At 37.0% G+C, this 19,275-nt stretch overlaps 1 protein-coding gene and 1 long non-coding RNA gene across 2 annotated transcripts in view; one reads left to right on the forward strand and one right to left on the reverse strand.

Annotated features, from left to right (window-relative positions):
• Positions 1-19,275, forward strand: part of FAR1 (fatty acyl-CoA reductase 1) — a 37,152-nt gene that overhangs the window by 3,886 nt on the left and 13,991 nt on the right. The window contains exons 2-9 of the mRNA XM_035327414.1: positions 8,098-8,292; positions 11,457-11,632; positions 14,181-14,360; positions 15,370-15,547; positions 16,521-16,565; positions 16,657-16,775; positions 17,343-17,410; positions 18,922-19,093. Coding sequence (XP_035183305.1) covers positions 8,104-8,292; positions 11,457-11,632; positions 14,181-14,360; positions 15,370-15,547; positions 16,521-16,565; positions 16,657-16,775; positions 17,343-17,410; positions 18,922-19,093 — 1,127 coding nt within the window. The 5' untranslated portion in view covers positions 8,098-8,103. The remainder of the gene's footprint in view (positions 1-8,097; positions 8,293-11,456; positions 11,633-14,180; positions 14,361-15,369; positions 15,548-16,520; positions 16,566-16,656; positions 16,776-17,342; positions 17,411-18,921; positions 19,094-19,275) is intronic.
• The window catches only part of LOC118167699, a 21,136-nt gene continuing 3,009 nt past the window's right edge, over positions 1,149-19,275 (reverse strand). The window contains exons 2-3 of the long non-coding RNA XR_004751231.1: positions 6,099-6,107; positions 1,149-1,159 (exon numbers count right to left, since the gene is read on the reverse strand). This is a non-coding gene — a long non-coding RNA (uncharacterized LOC118167699). The remainder of the gene's footprint in view (positions 1,160-6,098; positions 6,108-19,275) is intronic.

Genomic DNA, 19,275 nt, shown 5'->3' on the forward strand with positions numbered 1-19,275 from the left:
TACTTTGTCCGTCAATGTTGCAGGCAGTTCCTCAGGCAGGTTTTAATCTTTTAGGGTTAGCAGTAGAGCTGTGATTTATGCAACTATCTTGATACACAGTGAGACTTTTCTTGTAATGCTTTCATAACCAAAAGTGTAACCAAGACTTCTAATATTGATTTCTAATTCACTTCGATAAAATGATCTGGGCCTATGGTCCTGTTTGGTGAATCTTGATTGAAGCCTGGCTCTTGATTCCTAAAACAGGTTTGAAAGTTATTGTGGTATAAGTCTTAAGCACAGTTGCATGTGAATTGGATGTAAAATACAATAAATGTTCTTTCTCTTATGCAGTATGTGCTTTATTGTAATAGCTTTTTTTCTTTCCTCTGGGCTGATTAATGCCTTTGCCTTCTGTGCAACTTGGAGAAATTAGGTTAACTATGTCAGAAGGTATTTTCTTTCAACGTGTGCTTGAAGACTAAGTTCAAACAGTAGACAGTTTAGAAAAACTTCAGGTTACAATTGGAACTTATTATAAAGGGATAGTAAAAACCTTTCACTTAAATTGAATTAAACTAGCTCTTAAAAGAACTTTTATTTTAATTCCTTTTCAGTGCCCTTACTGCAAAGGAAGAATAATTACAGCAGAGCATGGGTCTCTCTAGTATTCTGTGGAATAAAATGCTTACTACTCAAGAGTCATTTCCAAGTTAACTGGTACAGAATCCCTGGATAGGGGCATAAGTGAATGCATACTTGTAGTAAGATCAGAATTATGTCTGAAAGGTGTATGAACATGCACATAGGAATTAGTTGTATAACTACATGCATCAAACTTGTGTAATGACAAAGTTCTGCTGAGATAACTCAGGTGGCCTGCACTGAGATTACCTTCCCTGCAGTAAGACAGAAAGATTGGAGGAGGTTAAAGACCCCATGACTTCAGGCACAGCTCCAGCATTTTAAGAGTCTTGTTTTCACAAGAGTGTTTTTGAACTGCAAATCAAATAGTTTGTGGGATTGGTTGAAAGGGAAACTGAAAATTACTTCAAATTCTGCTAATAAATTATAGGGTTAGTTGGGTTGAGTTCACTGTCTTACTGAAGCAGTTGAGTGAATACCGTACTTTTTTTTTTTTTTTGTCAGGGTCTTAAAGGAGTTCACGGAACTACTTCAGCTTCTGATATAAATTTAGATTTCTGTATCAGAATGGTGTGGTGCAGTTAAATAGTTCATATGCAGCATTACTTAAGCCTAAACTAAAGCAGTTTAATAATGCTTCTTAACTTGAATGTATGCACTGCAAAAGATAGTATTTTATCCAGGCGGAGAATAACTTGTGGAGAGTGTAGTCCAGGAAAAACTTCTAGTATCCAATGTATTTCTATGGGCAAGAGGATTTTTTTTTAATCAAGCCCACTTGATTTGTGGGCATAAATCTATACGCTTGGTCATGTAAACTTTTGCCTGACTATATTAGTTGCTCTAATTGGTGTCTTATTTCAATACTTAAATTATTTAAACTAGACAGATATCTTCATTGGTAGCAGGGTGGTCTGTGAACAAATTAAAGAATACAGCTAGTTCAAAGCATTTATTACTCAGAAAATCTCTAATATACCTACTGAGTGTCAGCCACATGTTTGCCATGTATAGTGTCAGGGAAGCATGAGACCCTTACTGTCTAGCATACTGTCAGGCATAAAGGAAAGAACAGCTAGCTAGTATTAAACTAGTGAACCTGTTTTGATAGCTCTTCAAAATGTAGTTCTTCTAATTAGCTTCCAGACCTGGCAATATGTTTTCCAGCTCCTGGAAACATGATAAATTTTCTTGGCAGGTTTATCCTGCAGGGGGCTATGGCTTATAGCTAGTAAATAAAATGACCTTGCAGAGAGGAGATAATAATAATCTAAAAAATGGATAAATGTCTCTTTCTCTAGTTGTGGGAAGAATCCCAAGTCTTCCACATGACTGTCAAGTTTGGAATAGATATGTTTTGAGGTTAACTTACACCAAAAGCAGTTTACAATAGGAAATACTGTTCTACCATTTCAGTCTCTACTCATCTTCCAAAGCAGGTATCCTTCACAGATAAGGTTTCTCAATGGATATAACTTTGGACCTTGAAGACAAACAAACTATCCTCCTTTGGTGATACGTTGGGTAGGTATTGCCCAAATAGGGCAGATCACTGACCCTTGTGGTTGTTGAAAATGTGGGCATTTTGCTGATAGCATTCATTGATTTATGTTTGTGGAAACAGGGCACCAGATGAAATGAGATGTGATATGACCCAAGCTTGTCTTTCTGGCAGTAACTTTGTTTAGATGAGTTAAATATTACTTCCTTTGTTGCCTGAATCTATCCAGTTCTTAGATTTTATTATGGCTTGCACTAGTGTCCTTCCAATATGACAGTTGAAGCCCTACATGACAGGCTTTACCTTCTGTAATGATTTATCTGTGATGTGGATGCACATGTGTAGAATTCTTGAGAATAGTTGTTGCATTCAGATTTGATGTCTAGGTGGACTACATCGCTTGAATACACATAAATGAAATGTTTCTTCCACCTTATCTTTAGATCTTTTTCTGTTGCACTGCTGTTAGGGAAAGGGGGAAGTGAGTTTATCAGGCTCTGTTTTGTAGAACTTTGTGGTTTGTTGCTGATCCTTGAGAGGTTGGGATATGGACACTTTCTGTTTCCTGTGACTGGATAATCTCAGTATGATTGAATTGGGAAGGAGCATGTTGCTGACCTAATGCTTGTCAATGATAAGTTAGAAAACAGGCCACTTATTCCCAAGGACATTGGTGCACACTCCTAGTTGCTGGATTTAGCATTAAACATTTCCTGGAACTGCAACAGACTTTCTCGGCAATTAGAAGGGAAATTTTTTAGCATCTTGGTCTGTGTTTAGAAAATCTGAGAATTGTTCTTTCTCTTGCCTAAAGACAGACTCGTCCTTGTTTTGAGAGCCATAGAGACCTCTGTTTGAAGCAACAAGTTGAATATTGCAGCAGTAGCTCTGAAGGCAAACAGAGCTGCCATTGTTTGCTCCATAATAGCTTTTGCCCAGCCTCAGACAGGAGATTTTTTTTTTCTTTTTACAAGATGGCTAGGATCTGGGAGGTGGCTTTTTTGTATACTTCTTTTTCTGAAGTGCTTAGGAGCTCTTGATGTCTTAAAGCACAACACCCATCCAACGAACGGAATCTTCCAAGTGTCACCACTGGATTAGCCCTCAGCCTGTGGATTTGGAAGTACGCTATTGTCAGTTTCTCTGTAGCAGTTTAACAGAAGCTTCCTCTTTCAAAGGCAGTTAATCCCCATAAGTCATCCGGTAATTTTTATCATCCCTGTTCTATACCAAGGGCTCTTAAGAGATCTGCTCAAAGGCAGTTTATCCCCATAAGTCATCTGGTAACATTGATCATCCATGTTCTATACCAAGAGCTCTTTAGAGAACTCTTACTAATCCTTTCATCTTTAAGATTTTTTCCCCCCTAGCTGTTATTAGCTCAAAAAGTAGCTACATTATAGGAATTCAGGCATACCAAAATGTGCATTTGACAGTGTTGTATTTGGTAGAACTATGTGTCATCATGTGAAGGAGCTATTAATAAGTAATTGGATAACTGGTGAAAATGTATTGCTGGTTAATAGATGCAATTCAGCTGCTGCAAGCAACAAATTTTACTCTAAAACTAGATTAAAAGATTGCAGACACTTGAACCTTAAATGCTAAATTTGATTCTGTTTCATTGTATTGCAAGGTAGGTATCCTTTCTGGACCTACTTCAGCCTGTTATGTATTAAAAGTCAAACTAAACTTACTCTGGGAAATACCAATTTCTTAACTATTTTTTTCAAAGCATAGGTATCATGTTCTTCAGTAATTTGCTTTCATAGAATAATACAATGGCTTCTTGTTATTCTTTGTTCCCCTCTCCAAGTTCAATTCTGTCAGTGCCTTGGCACTGTCCTGATCCCATCCCTGCACATCTGGACAGCATTTCTGCACTCTTCCCAGGGTACGTGGCCATGTTCCCACTATTTGTGCATTTCCTTCTTTTGCTGAAATCTGACCAGGAGAACCTTACTCAACTGTGCTGGTTTCCTACCTTCCCTGCTTGATTTATTACATATGGGAATACAGAACTCTTGCAGTCCAGGGAAAATATCCTTAAAGAGTTGCCAGCACCAATCAGATCCTCTGTCCCTAAGGACCATGTCCCATGAGATCTCATCCACTAATTCTTTGAGCGGCTGCAAGATGGTTCTTCTGAAGGTCATGGTCCTGATTTTGCTCTTAGCCAGGCCCATATTCCTCCAGATCACAAACTCAACCAGTGTGGTCACTGCAACCTAGGCTTCTTCCAATCTTAACCTCTTACTGAGCTCTTCTGCACTTGTGAGCTTCTCCTCTGGTTGGTTTGTCTAATACATGGATGAGGAAGTTGTCCATAGTGGACTCAAGGAGTCTCCCAGATTGCTTACTTCCTGCCACATGGCTTTTCCAGCAAACATCCAGGTGGTTGCAGTCCCCCAGGAGGATGGGAGCCTGTGAGTGTGATCCTTCCTGTAGTTGGAGCAAGAAGTTCTCATCAACAGGGTCCACTTGATTGGGCAGCCTGTAGTAGACCCCAGCCACAAGAGGTCGTTTGTTGGTTTGGTCCTTAATTTTTACCCACAGGCTCTCAACCTGCTCTTGGCTGTTACTTACAGGGAACTCTTCACAATCTATCAATTTCTTAACATAGAGGGCAACACTCCCACCCTTACTTCCCTGTCTGTCTCTCTTGTAAAGCTTGTATCCCTCTGTTCCAATGTTCTAGTTGTGTGATTTGTCCCACATTTCTGTGATAGCAATTAAATCCTAGTTTTCTAGTGGCACCATGGCTTCCAACTCCTCTTGCTTGTTTCCCATGCTGGGTGTGTTGGTGTAGAGGCATGTCAGCTGGGCTATGGGCCATGACTCCTTTTTAGAGGAGTCCTTCCTAATTCCTATGTTATGATTCCCAGGTGTTTTTCAACACCTTTAAATAACTTAAGCAAAAAGACCTTTAAAAGGTAACACAACTAATACCTGTAAGGAAAAGCCTCTTCTGAATCTGAAGTTAAGAGTTGCCAGCAATATTGTGCTAACTGGTGTGTTTTGATGTCTTCTCAGAGAAGGCAGGGAAGTGTAGGTGGAGAATGGGACTATTCTTTCCCTTTCCTGCAGTTGAGATGACTCCATTTTCTTTGTGGTAGAGCATAGCATAGCTGCTGCTTTATTAGTTTTTCTTCATTCACCTCCAGATTCTGTGGGTGCTTTTTTATCCTTAATTCAACTGTAGTGCTTCCAGGCAATTCATTCACAATCCCAGTATTTATTGCTGTAACTTTGACAGCAATGTATGCTTATGAAAAGGTAAATATCTTCTGTAGTTGGAAACTTCTGGAGGAATAAAGTAGGAGAAGACAGTGTGGAAAATTGCTATTAATAAAGACTACCAAAGGCTGTAATTGTGGGAGAACAAGATAAAGGGAGATAGTATTGAGACTTTCTCAAAGGAAATAGTTCAGTTAAGAATCCTCCTTTTTTTTTTAAAAAAAAAAAAAAAAGGCAGGAACACCTATGTTTGCTGTCCTAAGAGTGGATATATGAGTATTTATGCATGTTTGTGTTTTTTTTTTTTTTTCCCTAGTGAATAAATTTCTTCATATGTAATCATAGCTTGATAATGTATAGGTTTGGTGCTCTGTAAAAATTTTGGGAGAATAGTACTGATCTTCTGTATCTGATTCCAGCCCCATTCTCACAGGAGCATAGTCAGAAATAACCGAGGCAGGAAATTTTATGATTATTCTGGCTCTTAGTTTTCTTTATACCACATCACCCTAAACATTGTCAAATTTTTCAGCTAGCTGAAAGTTGGACCATAGCAACACACTTATTTCAATACCAGCAGTATTACTTTTTTCAGTTCTTTTACAAAACAAACAGATATTGGACTGTAGCCTTGGTGCTGGGGGTTGTAGTGAGGTTCCTGTGCTTACTTCTAGATTGTCTCTGGCCATGCAAACAGGTTAGCAAACTGGGGATATGGCATTGTCTGAAGTAATACTAAACTTCTCTTAAAGGAAGGGCAGGTGAAATAATGGTGTGATGTGCAGTGGCCAGTAGAAAATAGCAGTACTTGTTCAGTTCTGAACCTGCTACTGTATCTCACTATTACTTTATTGTGATTCAGCAATAATTACAGGAGCTATCCTTGTCAATGAAGGGAATCTTTGTTGGCACATTGGACAACAAAGCACAAGACTTTGTATCCAAATTCCTGATACTGAAGTGCAGGTGACAACTCATTTCTGGCAAGTAACTTCTTAGACCACATTCAGAAGCATTGTCATGGTATGAACACAGGAAAGGCACAACACAAGGGCTCTAATATAAAAGGTACCTGACATGTAGAAAAGTATTCCAGAACTACATGTATACTTTTTCTGGGCAAAAATACAAATTAAGCCTGCAGTTCTTCATTCCTAACATACAGCATCTCATGTAGAATCTATGATAGGTTCATGTTTGCAATACCCTGCCAAAAAAAAAAAAAAAAAAAAAAAAAAACAACAAAACAACCACAAAAAATACTTCAGGAGTTGCATTCCTGTATTCTTGGGTGGTAGGTGAAAAAAGGCTATCATTGTCTTCAGGTATTCAGTACTAAAATTCTTCTTTGCTTAAGATACAATCTCCCCCTTTGTTTTTTCTCTCCCTTCTTTGTTTGTTTGTTTTTAAACCATTTTTTTAACGTAGTCTGTCCATTCTGGTAGTGTTTCATATGGGGGACTACAAATACTCTTTATAGAATTGTAGAATAGGTTGGGTTGGAAGGGACCCAAAAGGTCATCTAGTTTCAGCCCTCCTGCCATGGGCAAGGCTGCCATCCACTAGAACAGATTGCCCAGGGCCATATCCAACCCAGTCCTGAACACCTCTGGAGCTTCTCTGGGCAACCTCACCACCCTCTAATTCTACTATATCAGCTTGTTACTTTTTCTGACAGTCTAATTAGAAAGATTAATATACAATCATGGAACTATAGCCATGTTCTGTGGTCTTTTACAGTAAAAGTAAGTTGTTTTAAGGTTCTGGTGAAGACATTAGTGTATTGGACTGCACAGAATGGGCTGAAGTTGGCCTTAGGCCCCAGATTGAATTCTTAAGGTCATATGAGAGATAGCATTGTATCTATCCTTAGGAATTGTTCCAGTTTCTAGTATCTAGAATTAGATACGGTCCCCAAGTAGTTGACTGGGGGAGGGTAGAGAAATAAGAATTTTTATAGTAACTAAAGCAAAAAAAAAAAAAAAAAACTATACCACTTGAGTTCTGTGCTAAATTTGAGTAACAATTCTTTTCTCTTTGCTTCGTTAGAAGGCATATTTAAATCTTCATTCGGCGTGAGAATTCTAATACTTTTTTTGGATAAGTTTTCTATTGATGAAAAGATTAGAACCTTGTATCATCTGTGGAAATGTGTTTTTCCTAATCAATAGGAAAAACAACAGATCTCACACCAAGCAACTAACAACCAACTACCTTCTCTGTGACATGGCATCCTTTGTAGAAAGGCTCAGCCTAATACTGACAGGGGACTTGGCTCACTCAGGCAAAAATATCAGGGTCAGTGACTAGTAGATGCCTGGTTCCCTGTCTTCTGTCAACATATTTGAAGTATCTACTTGTGATTATATTTTAATGATATGACCTTTTGTTTACATGGAACAGCCACTTAGTCTTAAAGGACCATGCACACGGATAAAAATAGACTAAAAATTGAGCTACTTAAATAGGGTGGATGTCCAATTCCTTAAAGAAACTATTAATTGAGACAACTTACAATAAGATCTGGAATGACTGTACTGACCCTGTGGGACTCTTTAGACTGTGGTGGAAAAAAGGCATTAGGCACTGGTTATAGGTTTAAAAAAAAAAGTCAGGTAAAAGTTTCTTTCAGGTATGAAGTTCAGCGTTTGCATTTGTGCAGTTTATATATCTACTGCAAATCTGAGCTCCTAAAGGTTTATTAATATATTTTTGCTTTTTTAACTTCTCTTAAGGTCATAATGGTTTCCATACCTGAATACTATGAAGGAAAGAATGTCCTCCTGACAGGAGCTACAGGTTTCATGGGAAAAGTGCTTCTGGAAAAGCTGCTCAGATCCTGTCCTAAAGTACAAGCAGTGTATGTCTTGGTAAGACACAAATCAGGGCAGACACCTGAAGCACGAATACAGGAAATAACCAGCTGTAAGGTATGTATCACGTGCTCACAGAGTGCATTTTTGTCATTCTTTATCTTGTTCAAGTAATGAAATGGAAACAACTTTGGTTTGCCTAAAGCAAAATATTGTTGCCTTTCTTTTTCTAACAGAAATCCTAAAGCTAAGATCTTGCAGTGTTTGTGACTGTTTTTCAAACTGTTATTCTCTAGCAAGTCCAGTTAAGGAAAATTATTCTGTATTTAACGTAGAAGGAGAGTGTCTAGCTGTAATGTAGGATTGAGAACTCAAATACCTGAGTTAAAACTTGTAAAGAGAATGTGTAATTGAGTGCAAAAGGTAGTGTGGACTGAGACTCGTAAGACTAGATAAAGACCCTTCTTCGGAGGGTCTCAGGTCACTTTTTCTCCATGTGCCTTATTTTATTTTCTGTAAAATGAGGTTTAGTGCTTCACTTCTCTTGAACATGCTGTTGGATCTACCAGTATGCAAGGAGAGATGTTTTCAACAGGGTGTTTAAATAGCTTGAACTGTGTATCAGTATTGCCTCTCTCTCCAGTATGGTGTGTCCCATTTATAATGGGAAGGGGATTGATCTCTAGAATAAACTTTGCTAAAACAGAGTTTGTTTATTCCTATTCATGTCTTCCTCTCTTATGGGATGGCAGGGTTGGCAGTTTAATATTTCAGGCGTAGGAAATGTGTTCAGATGTAGTATGGTCTGTTCAAAGTGTGTGCTTAGAGGGTGCTTAAAGGGATTCGGTAAGAGTATGACTGCATTTAGAGCAGGAGGAGGTAAGTTATTTAAAGCAGGACTCTGAATTTCCTTACGTCTCTGGTTAAGATTATAGCAGATGAGAAGATAGCTTTGTCACTAATAAACTCTTCTCAATAAACTTGTCAAAACTCTAGCTTGTTACCCAAAGCATCTGCTTGAAGTTCAGTACCATGTCATAAAATGCAGCAGAAGGAGCTACGGTGGGGTTCTATCTTAAAATCCATTTTCAAATTCTCTACATGAAGTTGTCGGGTTTCTTACTCTCCGAAACAAAATTTCAAACTAAACTCCAAAAGGAGAAAGCAAAAGCTTCTCAGTCCATCCTTTGTATACATTACCCAAATAAAAAATGGATAGTATTCAGGCAGAGGGCAGAGTAGTGTTAGTCTGGGCTGACTTAAGCCTTGCTGAAGTTTAAGCCCCTGTATGTAGCTTTTGGGAAGCTCACATCTTGTAAGAGACTTTTACATTTCAGTCCAAATCTTCTGCTTATAGCTTATACTAATTTGTGCTCAGATAGAACAGTCTGATGTGTTTTTTTGAGTCTGGGTGAGCATTTATTGCTGGAACAAGTTCAAATTTGATGTTCTGTTTAAAAAAAAAAAAAATAGTGCTTGAGGTAGTCCTACCTCTTAGTCCCTACAGAAAGAGTGTAAGTGGATGCTGTTTCCCAACTATCTATGGGGATAGCTAAAATCAGATGTTTGTTCTGGCTTTATCTGATGGTTAGGCAAAATAGCTTTGAAAGTGTATAGAGTAACTGGGATGCCTCCAAAAGACATTGAACATTTTTAATGGGACCTGTTGTCTTGATTTGTCTTTTGCAAGGGCCCTGCCATTTTTTTTATTTAGATGGGCCCATTAATTGGTTCTACAGATGCTTGGGCATTCTCTTTTTTAAGAGTCTAGTCTAAATGGGTGAATGCAATAGTTAAGATGAACTAATCTGCAAATAGCCCCAAAAAATTGAGGTTTCTGTTTCCATTGGACTTCAGTTATCTAGTTCCTATGTTAATTTGTCATGTGTTGTATGCGCTCTAGCTGTTTGTTCTTACTTCCCTTTTGTACTGGTGTTAGTACTACTATGAGTAATGTGATAAGAATGTATGGCTATGGATGTGAAAAGGAGAAGAACATACAGATTAAAAATAGCATACTGGTTCTGTGTGTTTTAAATGCTTATCAGTGGGACTGCTTTCTGTTATAACTCATGTCTAAATTCGCATCTCAGTATGGTTAAAGGGCAGTGGTTTCAGTATGCTAGAATCAGGCAACGTTGTTCCAAGTAAAAACGTAAGCCTATTTTAAAAATGACAAAAGGCTTCCAAGTCTTAAGTGAGTAGTGTTTACTGTAATATGTGAACTAAGAATCACAGGCTTTAAATGCTGCCATGGCAACTTTGTCCTTTAAGGTGAAATCTCATACTTGGGAGATCTGTCTAAGACTTGTACCACTAGATATGTCCCATATTCTCACTGCAATGTTACCACTATAAAATATTGGCACATGTGCAATTAAGAAGGGCTTACTCTGGTTTAGAAAGACAAAAATAGGTGTCTTATTTCAGTCCCATAGTATTTTGCTCAGGAAAACTTGCATATTGATTACCTGTGTGTTAAGCTGCAGGATTAGAATCCACTTAATTAAGAGGGTATATGATGGATGAATGCAGTTAACACAGTTGTGGGTGAGGTTTTCTTAAATGGGTAAGATTTGCTCAGATGTTCTAATACAGCAAGCAGCCTTTAACTCTGGCTTTTTCTTTTTTAACTGGCCAGAGAAACAGATGTTTTGTTGTGTTTTATAATCTGGAAGTTCCCCAGAACTGGCACAAGTCAAGGATTGTTTCTTAAATGATTGGATTTTTTTTCAAGTTTGAAAGCTTTCTCAATCTAAGAAAACAGAATGACTTGTGCAGGTTTGCACGAATCTGAATAGACACCATCTACCTTAGAAACTGGCTAAGCTGTTTTCTTTCTCCTGTTGAAAGAAAAAATAACTTTCAGTAGCAGTCTAAATACCATTGCTTTAATTTTGGTTGTCTAATAGACTTTTTCTTCTGCCACTGAGAGATCTGATCTTATGGATAGGCATGAGCATTAGGAAAAAAAAAATATTAAAGTATACATTGAAATCTCACTGCTTTCCACTGCAATAGTGCTGTTTCCACTGCAATACTACTGTTTCCACTGCTTGGGATAAAATGTATATGAACAACCTCATCACTGAATATGTTCATGGTAAGTCAGTAACATGTTGTAGGACACCTAAAACACTATCTTAACATTATTGATTTTGAGAAATAAGGCAGTGTATTTATATATGGGCAGAAAATGTGTTTTATCTTCACTTATAAAACGTGCCTTTCATCTTCACTGGCTATTAGTTTGAATTTGTAGTCCTGTTTTTTTTTGACAGCTCTTTGACAGGTTGAGAGAGGAGCAGCCTGACTTCAAAGAAAAAATAATGGTAATTACAAGTGAACTTACACAGCCTGAACTGGACCTTAGTAGCCCAATCAAACAAAAACTTATAGACTGCATTAATATTATATTTCATTGTGCTGCTACAGTCAGATTCAATGAAACGCTAAGGTGAGTTTAAAATACTGTACTCTCTAGTATGGTAAGCTGATGGTATTCAGAGGGAAGGGGTAAATCAGGTGTCTGCAAAACCTTGCAAATATTCAGGCTGTCTGACTACTAATCTCATTTGGTTTTCGTGTGTCTGGTCAATTTAATGATTCTTCCTTGGGTATTAACCTTTTCTCCCAACCTAAAGCTTGCTATTGGGTGTTCATTGTCTTTTCACAGAAAGACAGAAGATATATTATTTAAACCTGCTTTGGCAGCAGTTAGAATATACTGTTTGACATGAAAAAAATCATACTTTTTTAAAGCTCTAGGCAAAAAGACATCTATTCTTGGTGCTTAGAAGCAAAATAAATGATCTTGTACTGCCATAGGCCCCTTAATGTTTTACTAAATTCCCATATCTGAATTTCAAAAGCCCTTTATGAAGGGAAGCTGTCGAGATACTTGTGAACATGTTGCTTTTCCAAGTCTTCCTAACATCATGTATTGCTCTGATTTCTGGGATGGCTGAAGAGGGTATAAATAATCTGTAGCTGTATGTACTATGCTAACTACTCATATTGGAGCTCTCTTGTGTAAGAGAATGCAAACTATTCATTTAGCTTCCCTTGTTAGAAAGCAAGTGTATGTGTTTAGAGGATGACTTTTTTTTCCCCCAGAACTGGGATGGGGGGAAGCTCTAGTACTTGCTTTCTTTACTTGATGAACAAACAGAGAATTAAATGTTTCTTGGCCTTCAGAAAATCCTCCAGTAAGAAGAATGCAAGTTTGCATTGGAAGGTATAGGGAGAACTAGGTGCAGAGGGAGGGAGCTGGAAACTAAAAATTGAATAACTTCCATCTTGTACAAAGTTTAAGGAAATAAACAAAAAAGGATTCCCAAAAGCAAGAAAATATACTTGCTTTTTTAAAAAAATGACTTGATTTAGTGTTGAAACACGAGAATAAATAAACAATTTGGAGAAATGACTGAAAAATAACTCCAATTTTATGAGTGTAAAGCAACTCTTAGGTAAAGAAAATCTGAGTTGAGAAATACTTTGAGTTGTTAAAATGTTTGCATTACCTCTCTGAGAGTGCCATACTGTATACTGGAATGACATAAGGTAGCCCATATTTATCACTATTTCATGGGCCTTCAATGCTAGGGAACTGCCAACCTGTAAAAAGTCTGGAGGGACTTCAATGTGATTGGAAAAACTGGTGGAAAGGTTTTGATACAGCAAGCTTCTGGCAGTTTACACTTTCCTAGTATACTGTTTAGCAAAATAGGATATTAGTTTCTTAGGATGGATTTGAGGCTGGAGCACATACCAGATGTGCTAGAATGGCTTTTTTTTTTTTTTGAGGACCTTTACAGATCTGGATATCACTTACAGCAGCCTTCACATATTTACTAATGGGATTAATTGATGTAAAGTTCAAAGTATTTAGCTCAGGGTCAGTGATAGGAATAAAGCCAAGAAAGCAAAAATACTTTGGCTTATTTTGGAACCCATCCTGATTTGCATTAGCTGTGTGTTTCTATATTTTAAAATGATGCTTACAGCTATGATTATGAACTTCTTTCCTTTGACCTCTTTGAAAGAAGCACTGGAGACTTAAACAGCTTATTTTAGATAAAGTAACTTTTTCAGAGGTAACACTGTCTAGACTTAATTGCTTTGGGACAACGTTTCCTTGTCCATTGCCCACCTAATGTTTTAGTCATAGTGTGTGATAAAGAAGCATTAAACTGTAACACCAATGCAAAGATTATGATGAAGTTATTTAGCAGTATTCTTAAAAATTAGTTGATTTGTACATTGTGAACGAGGCTAGTGCTTCTAATTTTTTAGAGGCTGAAGGTCTGAAATACATAAAAATCATTGCAGTTGGTCTATAAGCTGTATTCTGATACAGTGTAAAATGTAGAGTTGTACCTTGTCTCCTACAGTGTCCTTAAGGACACTATTTTAATAAGAAGCAGTCAGGCTGGAGGGATGAAAGTGTGGATCTTGACTTTTTTTTCTTCCTTCCTGCAATTCTGTTGTACTATTGAGTCTTGTGCTATCCTACATGAAAATCAACTTACTAGTCCCCTAAACCTTCATTCTGAGGCCTTGACCTAGGAAGCTCAAAGCTGCTGTTAAAATTGACTGGTGTCTATATCCTCTGGCAGCTAGGTGTCCTGTTGCAGTGGTTCCATCACATTTTAGGAAACACTTACTGGATTAGAATTTAGCTGGAGCAGATCAAAGGTATGGTGACTTTGCCTGTTTAGTAACAGAGCATGAGGATGCCAATAAGAACAAGGTGAAACCTAGGAAAATTATCCTGAACACAGAGAAATTTCTAGGTGGAATGTATCATTTGAGTGGAAGGTTAGGATACTACTGTCCATAGTGTTTTTGGGGGGTGGAGGAAGGGGTCCAGAATGTTAGAATTACTGTATTATATACCCACCACTGAAGCATTTAGGAAAGAATTATGGGATTGACCAGTTATTTCCTTTTGCTTGCTGTTTTGGTTTTGCTTTCTACTAATCAAGTTTCTGTTTAATCAACAGAGATGCTGTTCAGTTAAATGTGCTTTCCACAAAACAGCTCCTCTCATTGGCACACCAAATGACGAATCTAGAAGTATTCATACATGTTTCAACTGCATATGCATATTGCAATCGAAAACACATTGAGGAAATTGTTTATCCACCTCCTGTTGATCCCAAGAAACTGATGGATTCTCTTGAGTATGTGTTGTTTTTATCAAGTTACTTCAGAAATCTGTAACTACTTGCTTCCTAGTAATGAAGTGCATAACAATGATTAAGAAAGATGAAGAAACTGGCTTATGGTGTTCTGTTAGTCTAATATATGGCTGATGCTACCCTTTCCTGTAAGGGAAATAGGCTAAGGTTTCATGGTTGGTTTTAAGCTGAGCTAGGCATGGAACAGTGCTGAAAGAGGGAGATGCTCCAGGCTATTCCTGAAGCCTCCTCTATGCTGAGACTTGTGGCTCTTCAGCTGTATGAGGAGCAAGATCAGGAGCTACTGAAGACAAACAGAAGAAAGCTGTGCTGTTCCAAATATACTGGTGCTGGTACTGTGAAGGACAGAGAACTAAGATAGCAGCTCACCTTTAGCAGCAGCCTTCACTACCTCCACCTAAGGCCATTGCAAGATCAGTCTGATACTGAAATACTATTACTTAACTGCTCAGAAACAAAAATGTACAAGCAGTTCTGTTAGGTCTTTACTGTTGGTGCTTTCTGAATACTTGTGTTCTGCGGATTTTTACTCTTAAATTGGATATTACTAGGGGGAAGTTAATTGTTCTGTATTGTCTGTGTACATTTGCTGTCCTGAGATCTTATCTAGTAGTCTTTAGTAAGTGAAATGGGACAAGTATGAGATGAGTCATATGTAATGTAATAATAATCTGATCTCTAAATCAGTCTATCCCTTCCTCCATGTCATACAAAGTCTTACCTCTTGTAAGGTAATCATTTTTAGTTTCATAATTATCAAGGTAAGGGAGACATTTCACTACTTATTGTGGATGTAATAGTGCTAGCATTAAAAATGAACTGAGGTAATGATAATACTTCTATGTTTTCCTTGGAGGTGTTTTGAAGAAAAATTGTATTTTTATTTTACTTGCAGACTTATTTTATATTTATCTGGTTATCCTTTTTTCTTTGCTTCCCCAGTAAAATAGTATGCAGTAACTTATACTTGCCTCTTATTTTGTTTCTGTAGGTGGATGGATGATGGCCTAGTGAATGATATTACACCTAAACTGATTGGCGATAGGCCGAACACTTACACTTATACAAAAGCCTTAGCTGAATATGTAGTACAGCAAGAAGGTGCAAAATTAAACACAGCCATTATAAGGCCATCTATTGTTGGTGCTAGCTGGAAGGAGCCTTTTCCTGTAAGTTGAGTTTACACATGACTCATGCCTGTGAACAGTAGCACATACTGACTGCTTGTTTAAGTAGTGACCTTCATAGAGGAAAAACTTTTAAACTTAAAAGCTGTGGCTTGACTGCTTCTGGATAACTCTCATACAAAAGATACCAAATACAGCATTTGTATGTGGGAAGCTTAGGGGTATAAATTACTTCTAAGCGTAGAACAATACACTTCTGTCACAATGGGAGATGCTATTATACACACAAAATAGTTATACAGAATCTTGAAGAAAGGTAATTTCATCTATTTTCCCCTCTTCAAGGTGCTTTGTGTCAATAGCTGAATAGTATCATTAAGGAAACTGTAGTCTGCAGGATGTAAAAATGTTTGGATTCCACTTGTTTTAGCCAAGGCAGGAGATGGCAGAAACTTTATGTACTCTGTTATACTGATGTATAGTATATATACTATACGCTTCTTCCAGTATGGGAGATTGTGCTGGAATAGCTTTTCTAGTTCAACGCTGAATATTTCGTAAGCACTTAAATACATCAACATCACATGCCTTTTTGAGTAGGTACAATGTACATATATGTCAGACAGTAAGTATATAAATTTTAATTAAATATATGGTATTGAAGTTGAGTGAAAATGTATATGTGAAAAATAAAAAACAGAAGACAGATAAGCAGTTTTGCTATTGACTGTTAAACTGAGTTGATATAAGCTAGTGAAATATTTTCAACATAATGTGTGTAGGTAAGACTTTAGCTAGTTTGCTTATTTCTTAGTTAATAAACTATACTCATTTGGAGGGGCCAATGAAACTACAGGTGGATCTCATGTTTGAGTTGTAGCAAATCTGATGATATAACAAGTTACTATGGAAGATGGAAATTAGTATTGCTCTCCTGTGCTAACTTGCCAAATTTTCACTTTAAGCTGTTGACTTCACTACACTAAAACCTTTCATTCCTACCTGTTTGTGATAGGGATGGATTGATAACTTCAATGGACCTAGTGGCCTCTTCATTGCTGTAAGTAATGAAAATAAAAAGTTTCTTCCTTTTGGAGGCAGTAAAGGTTCATGTGTTTTACTGGTGGGTCTTGTCTTTTTTCTCTTTTAAGGCAGGAAAAGGAATTCTTCGAACAATGAGAGCTACTAATGGTGCAGTAGCAGATCTTGTTCCAGTAGATGTTGTTGTCAATATGACACTGGCTGCAGCCTGGTATTCTGGAGTTAATAGGTACAGCAGGTGACAATAGAAAATACTGAGTACTTTGAAGTGATGGTACTGTGCATTTTGATAAATCAGTCTTCTATTGAACTTCTAATCAATGTCCTGCTGTTCATCTAGGACAAAAGGGTTCTAAAGTTTTAATAGCATTAGTCCACCAGAGTGTAACTTAGGATAATGGCCAACATTTGATAATGAAGAGGAGGGCATCACCTCTGATACTACTGTATAAGCTATACCCGATTTCTTTTTTTTCTGGGCCTCCGTGCAATTAGTATGACATACAATAATGTAGGCAAAGCCTTCTCTGGGGAAAAATATATACTTTTTTGTCATTTATGTATGTATACACACAGTTTTATGTATCTATGTAGTTATAAACTATCATATATACAGTAGCTAAAGATGGATTAAAATACTGCAAGGATTCAGGAAGCAAAAAACCTAATACGTCGCTGACAACTTTTGCTTTATGTAAATGATGGTGAGGGCAAAGATAACTTTAGATATGGCTTTTGATGTGTTGTGTGGTTTTTTTGGTCTTCTGATGTGCTCTTTGGTCTTTTTCCTCTCCAGACCAAGAAATATCATGGTATATAACTGTACAACAGGTGGTACCAACCCTTTCCACTGGAGTGAAGTTGGTATGCCATATTTCTTTTTTATGAGCTTTAATAGAAAAATAAGATCAGTAATAAAAGCACAGGCTGTAGTCTGTAGGTCAAATTTTATTTTTATAGTTGAAATCAATATAACAGCCTTAACTCAATTTTGCAGTGCATCGTGATTTTTCATTCTCTTCTGTTAATTTTCTATCCATGTAGAGTTACCGCTTCTATTTTGTTATTTTTTTAATTCATTTTTTTTTAAGTACGGCAGAACTGACTTTTCTGCTTGATGCTTCAATGACTTAATCTGTAGAGTGTGAGTAGTGTGCAGAGAAAAGCATTGCCGAGAGGAGTAGTACTAATATTGGGTTTAATGCCAACCTTCCTGTAAATACATGGGTAAACAGCTCAGAATTGGGATTACTTTATACAGCTGCATAATTGAGGGTGTATGATAAGTTTTGCACTTGAAACTTTTTTGTTGTCTAGCTTCAGTTAATTGTTGGTTGAGGTGGCTTTTAATCTTTAGATGATTACATGAGACTTCCTCTGTTCATGCTGAGGGAGAAGTAATCTCTAAGAAAGTATGGCCACCTATTTTTATCCTTACTAGATATCCTGACTAAAATGTAACCTGCATCTTAAGAGCTCTGTAACAGACTTTTATAATAAATAGCAATAAAAGCTGGCTGGTATGGTAAAGCTGTTAATAAGCTCTAAATTTTTTTAGAAATATTTTTTCAGTTAAGATTATTACGTTTCCTCTTTATCTTAAATACTTAAATTCATATTATTTCTCTTGACAACTTTCTTCACACTTTTTACTTGCTTTTGCTGTTTTATGTATCTATATTTAAAAGCCTTATCATTTCAGCTGAAGTTAGAATGTTGCTGGCTTCATTTATATTGCAATTCTAATTGGAGTATTTAAGGACTTCCTGTAAGCAATGGAATGAAGTTACAAGAGGTGACTACAAAGATAAAGAATATCAAAATTCACTTTAAGATGTATGTCTGCCATGTACAGAATTTTCAGTTGTCAACGAGAGTTTGACCTGGAGTCCAATCCTAACAGTGTTTTTAAAAAAAAGCTTAAATATGGATAACTTGTTAAATGTAATCTGAAATGCACTTCAGCTGCTTGCAAAGTCCTCAGCGTACTTTTTTAAAGTGTTCTTCATTTAAAAGATTAGAATAGCCTTCTTTATGAAATACAGATGGATATTTAAATAGCTTTACATGCTATATGAACTGAAATTTCTGTGAATTTTCAATCAACTGAAGGTAGGGAAGAGGACCAGAAAGAGAAGCTACAGTAAAATAATCTGAAGATAAAGTTATAAGAAGCTTTGATATAATAAGAACTAGTTTAACAGTATCTTAGGTTTAAAGCTTAAAGCTATTTTAGTTTTTGTGGTTATTAGAAAAGTTAAGATGGCTACTTAAATAGCATACTAAAGTAAATATTGTACACTGTAATGTACCTTGAAAGCCATTGAACTTTACATGGTTACCATCAAAGCTGTTATGCGACTTTTCTTTCTCAGAATACCATGTAATTTCTACTTTCAAGAGGAATCCTCTCGAACAGGCCTTCAGACGGCCCAATGTTAATCTAACTTCCAATCACCTTTTATATCATTACTGGATTGCTGTAAGCCATAAGGCCCCAGCATTCCTGTATGATATCTACCTCAGGATTACTGGAAGAAGCCCAAGGTAATGGTGACTAGCTCTGTCTTCTCTGTTACTCTTACTTTTAAACAAAGCTATGCTTACACTGATGTATATTGATTTCTTCTTCCCCTGAATGCTATGTGACTAAAACTCACTTTTTCTTTTTTTTCTTCTCTGAGAATAGGTCATTGCATTCGAAGCAAGTTTAAACTTTCTAGCAAAAA

The sequence above is a fragment of the Oxyura jamaicensis genome, chromosome 5 (genome assembly GCF_011077185.1).
Source record: "Oxyura jamaicensis isolate SHBP4307 breed ruddy duck chromosome 5, BPBGC_Ojam_1.0, whole genome shotgun sequence".
In the NCBI taxonomy this organism is placed as follows: Eukaryota; Metazoa; Chordata; class Aves; order Anseriformes; family Anatidae; genus Oxyura; species Oxyura jamaicensis.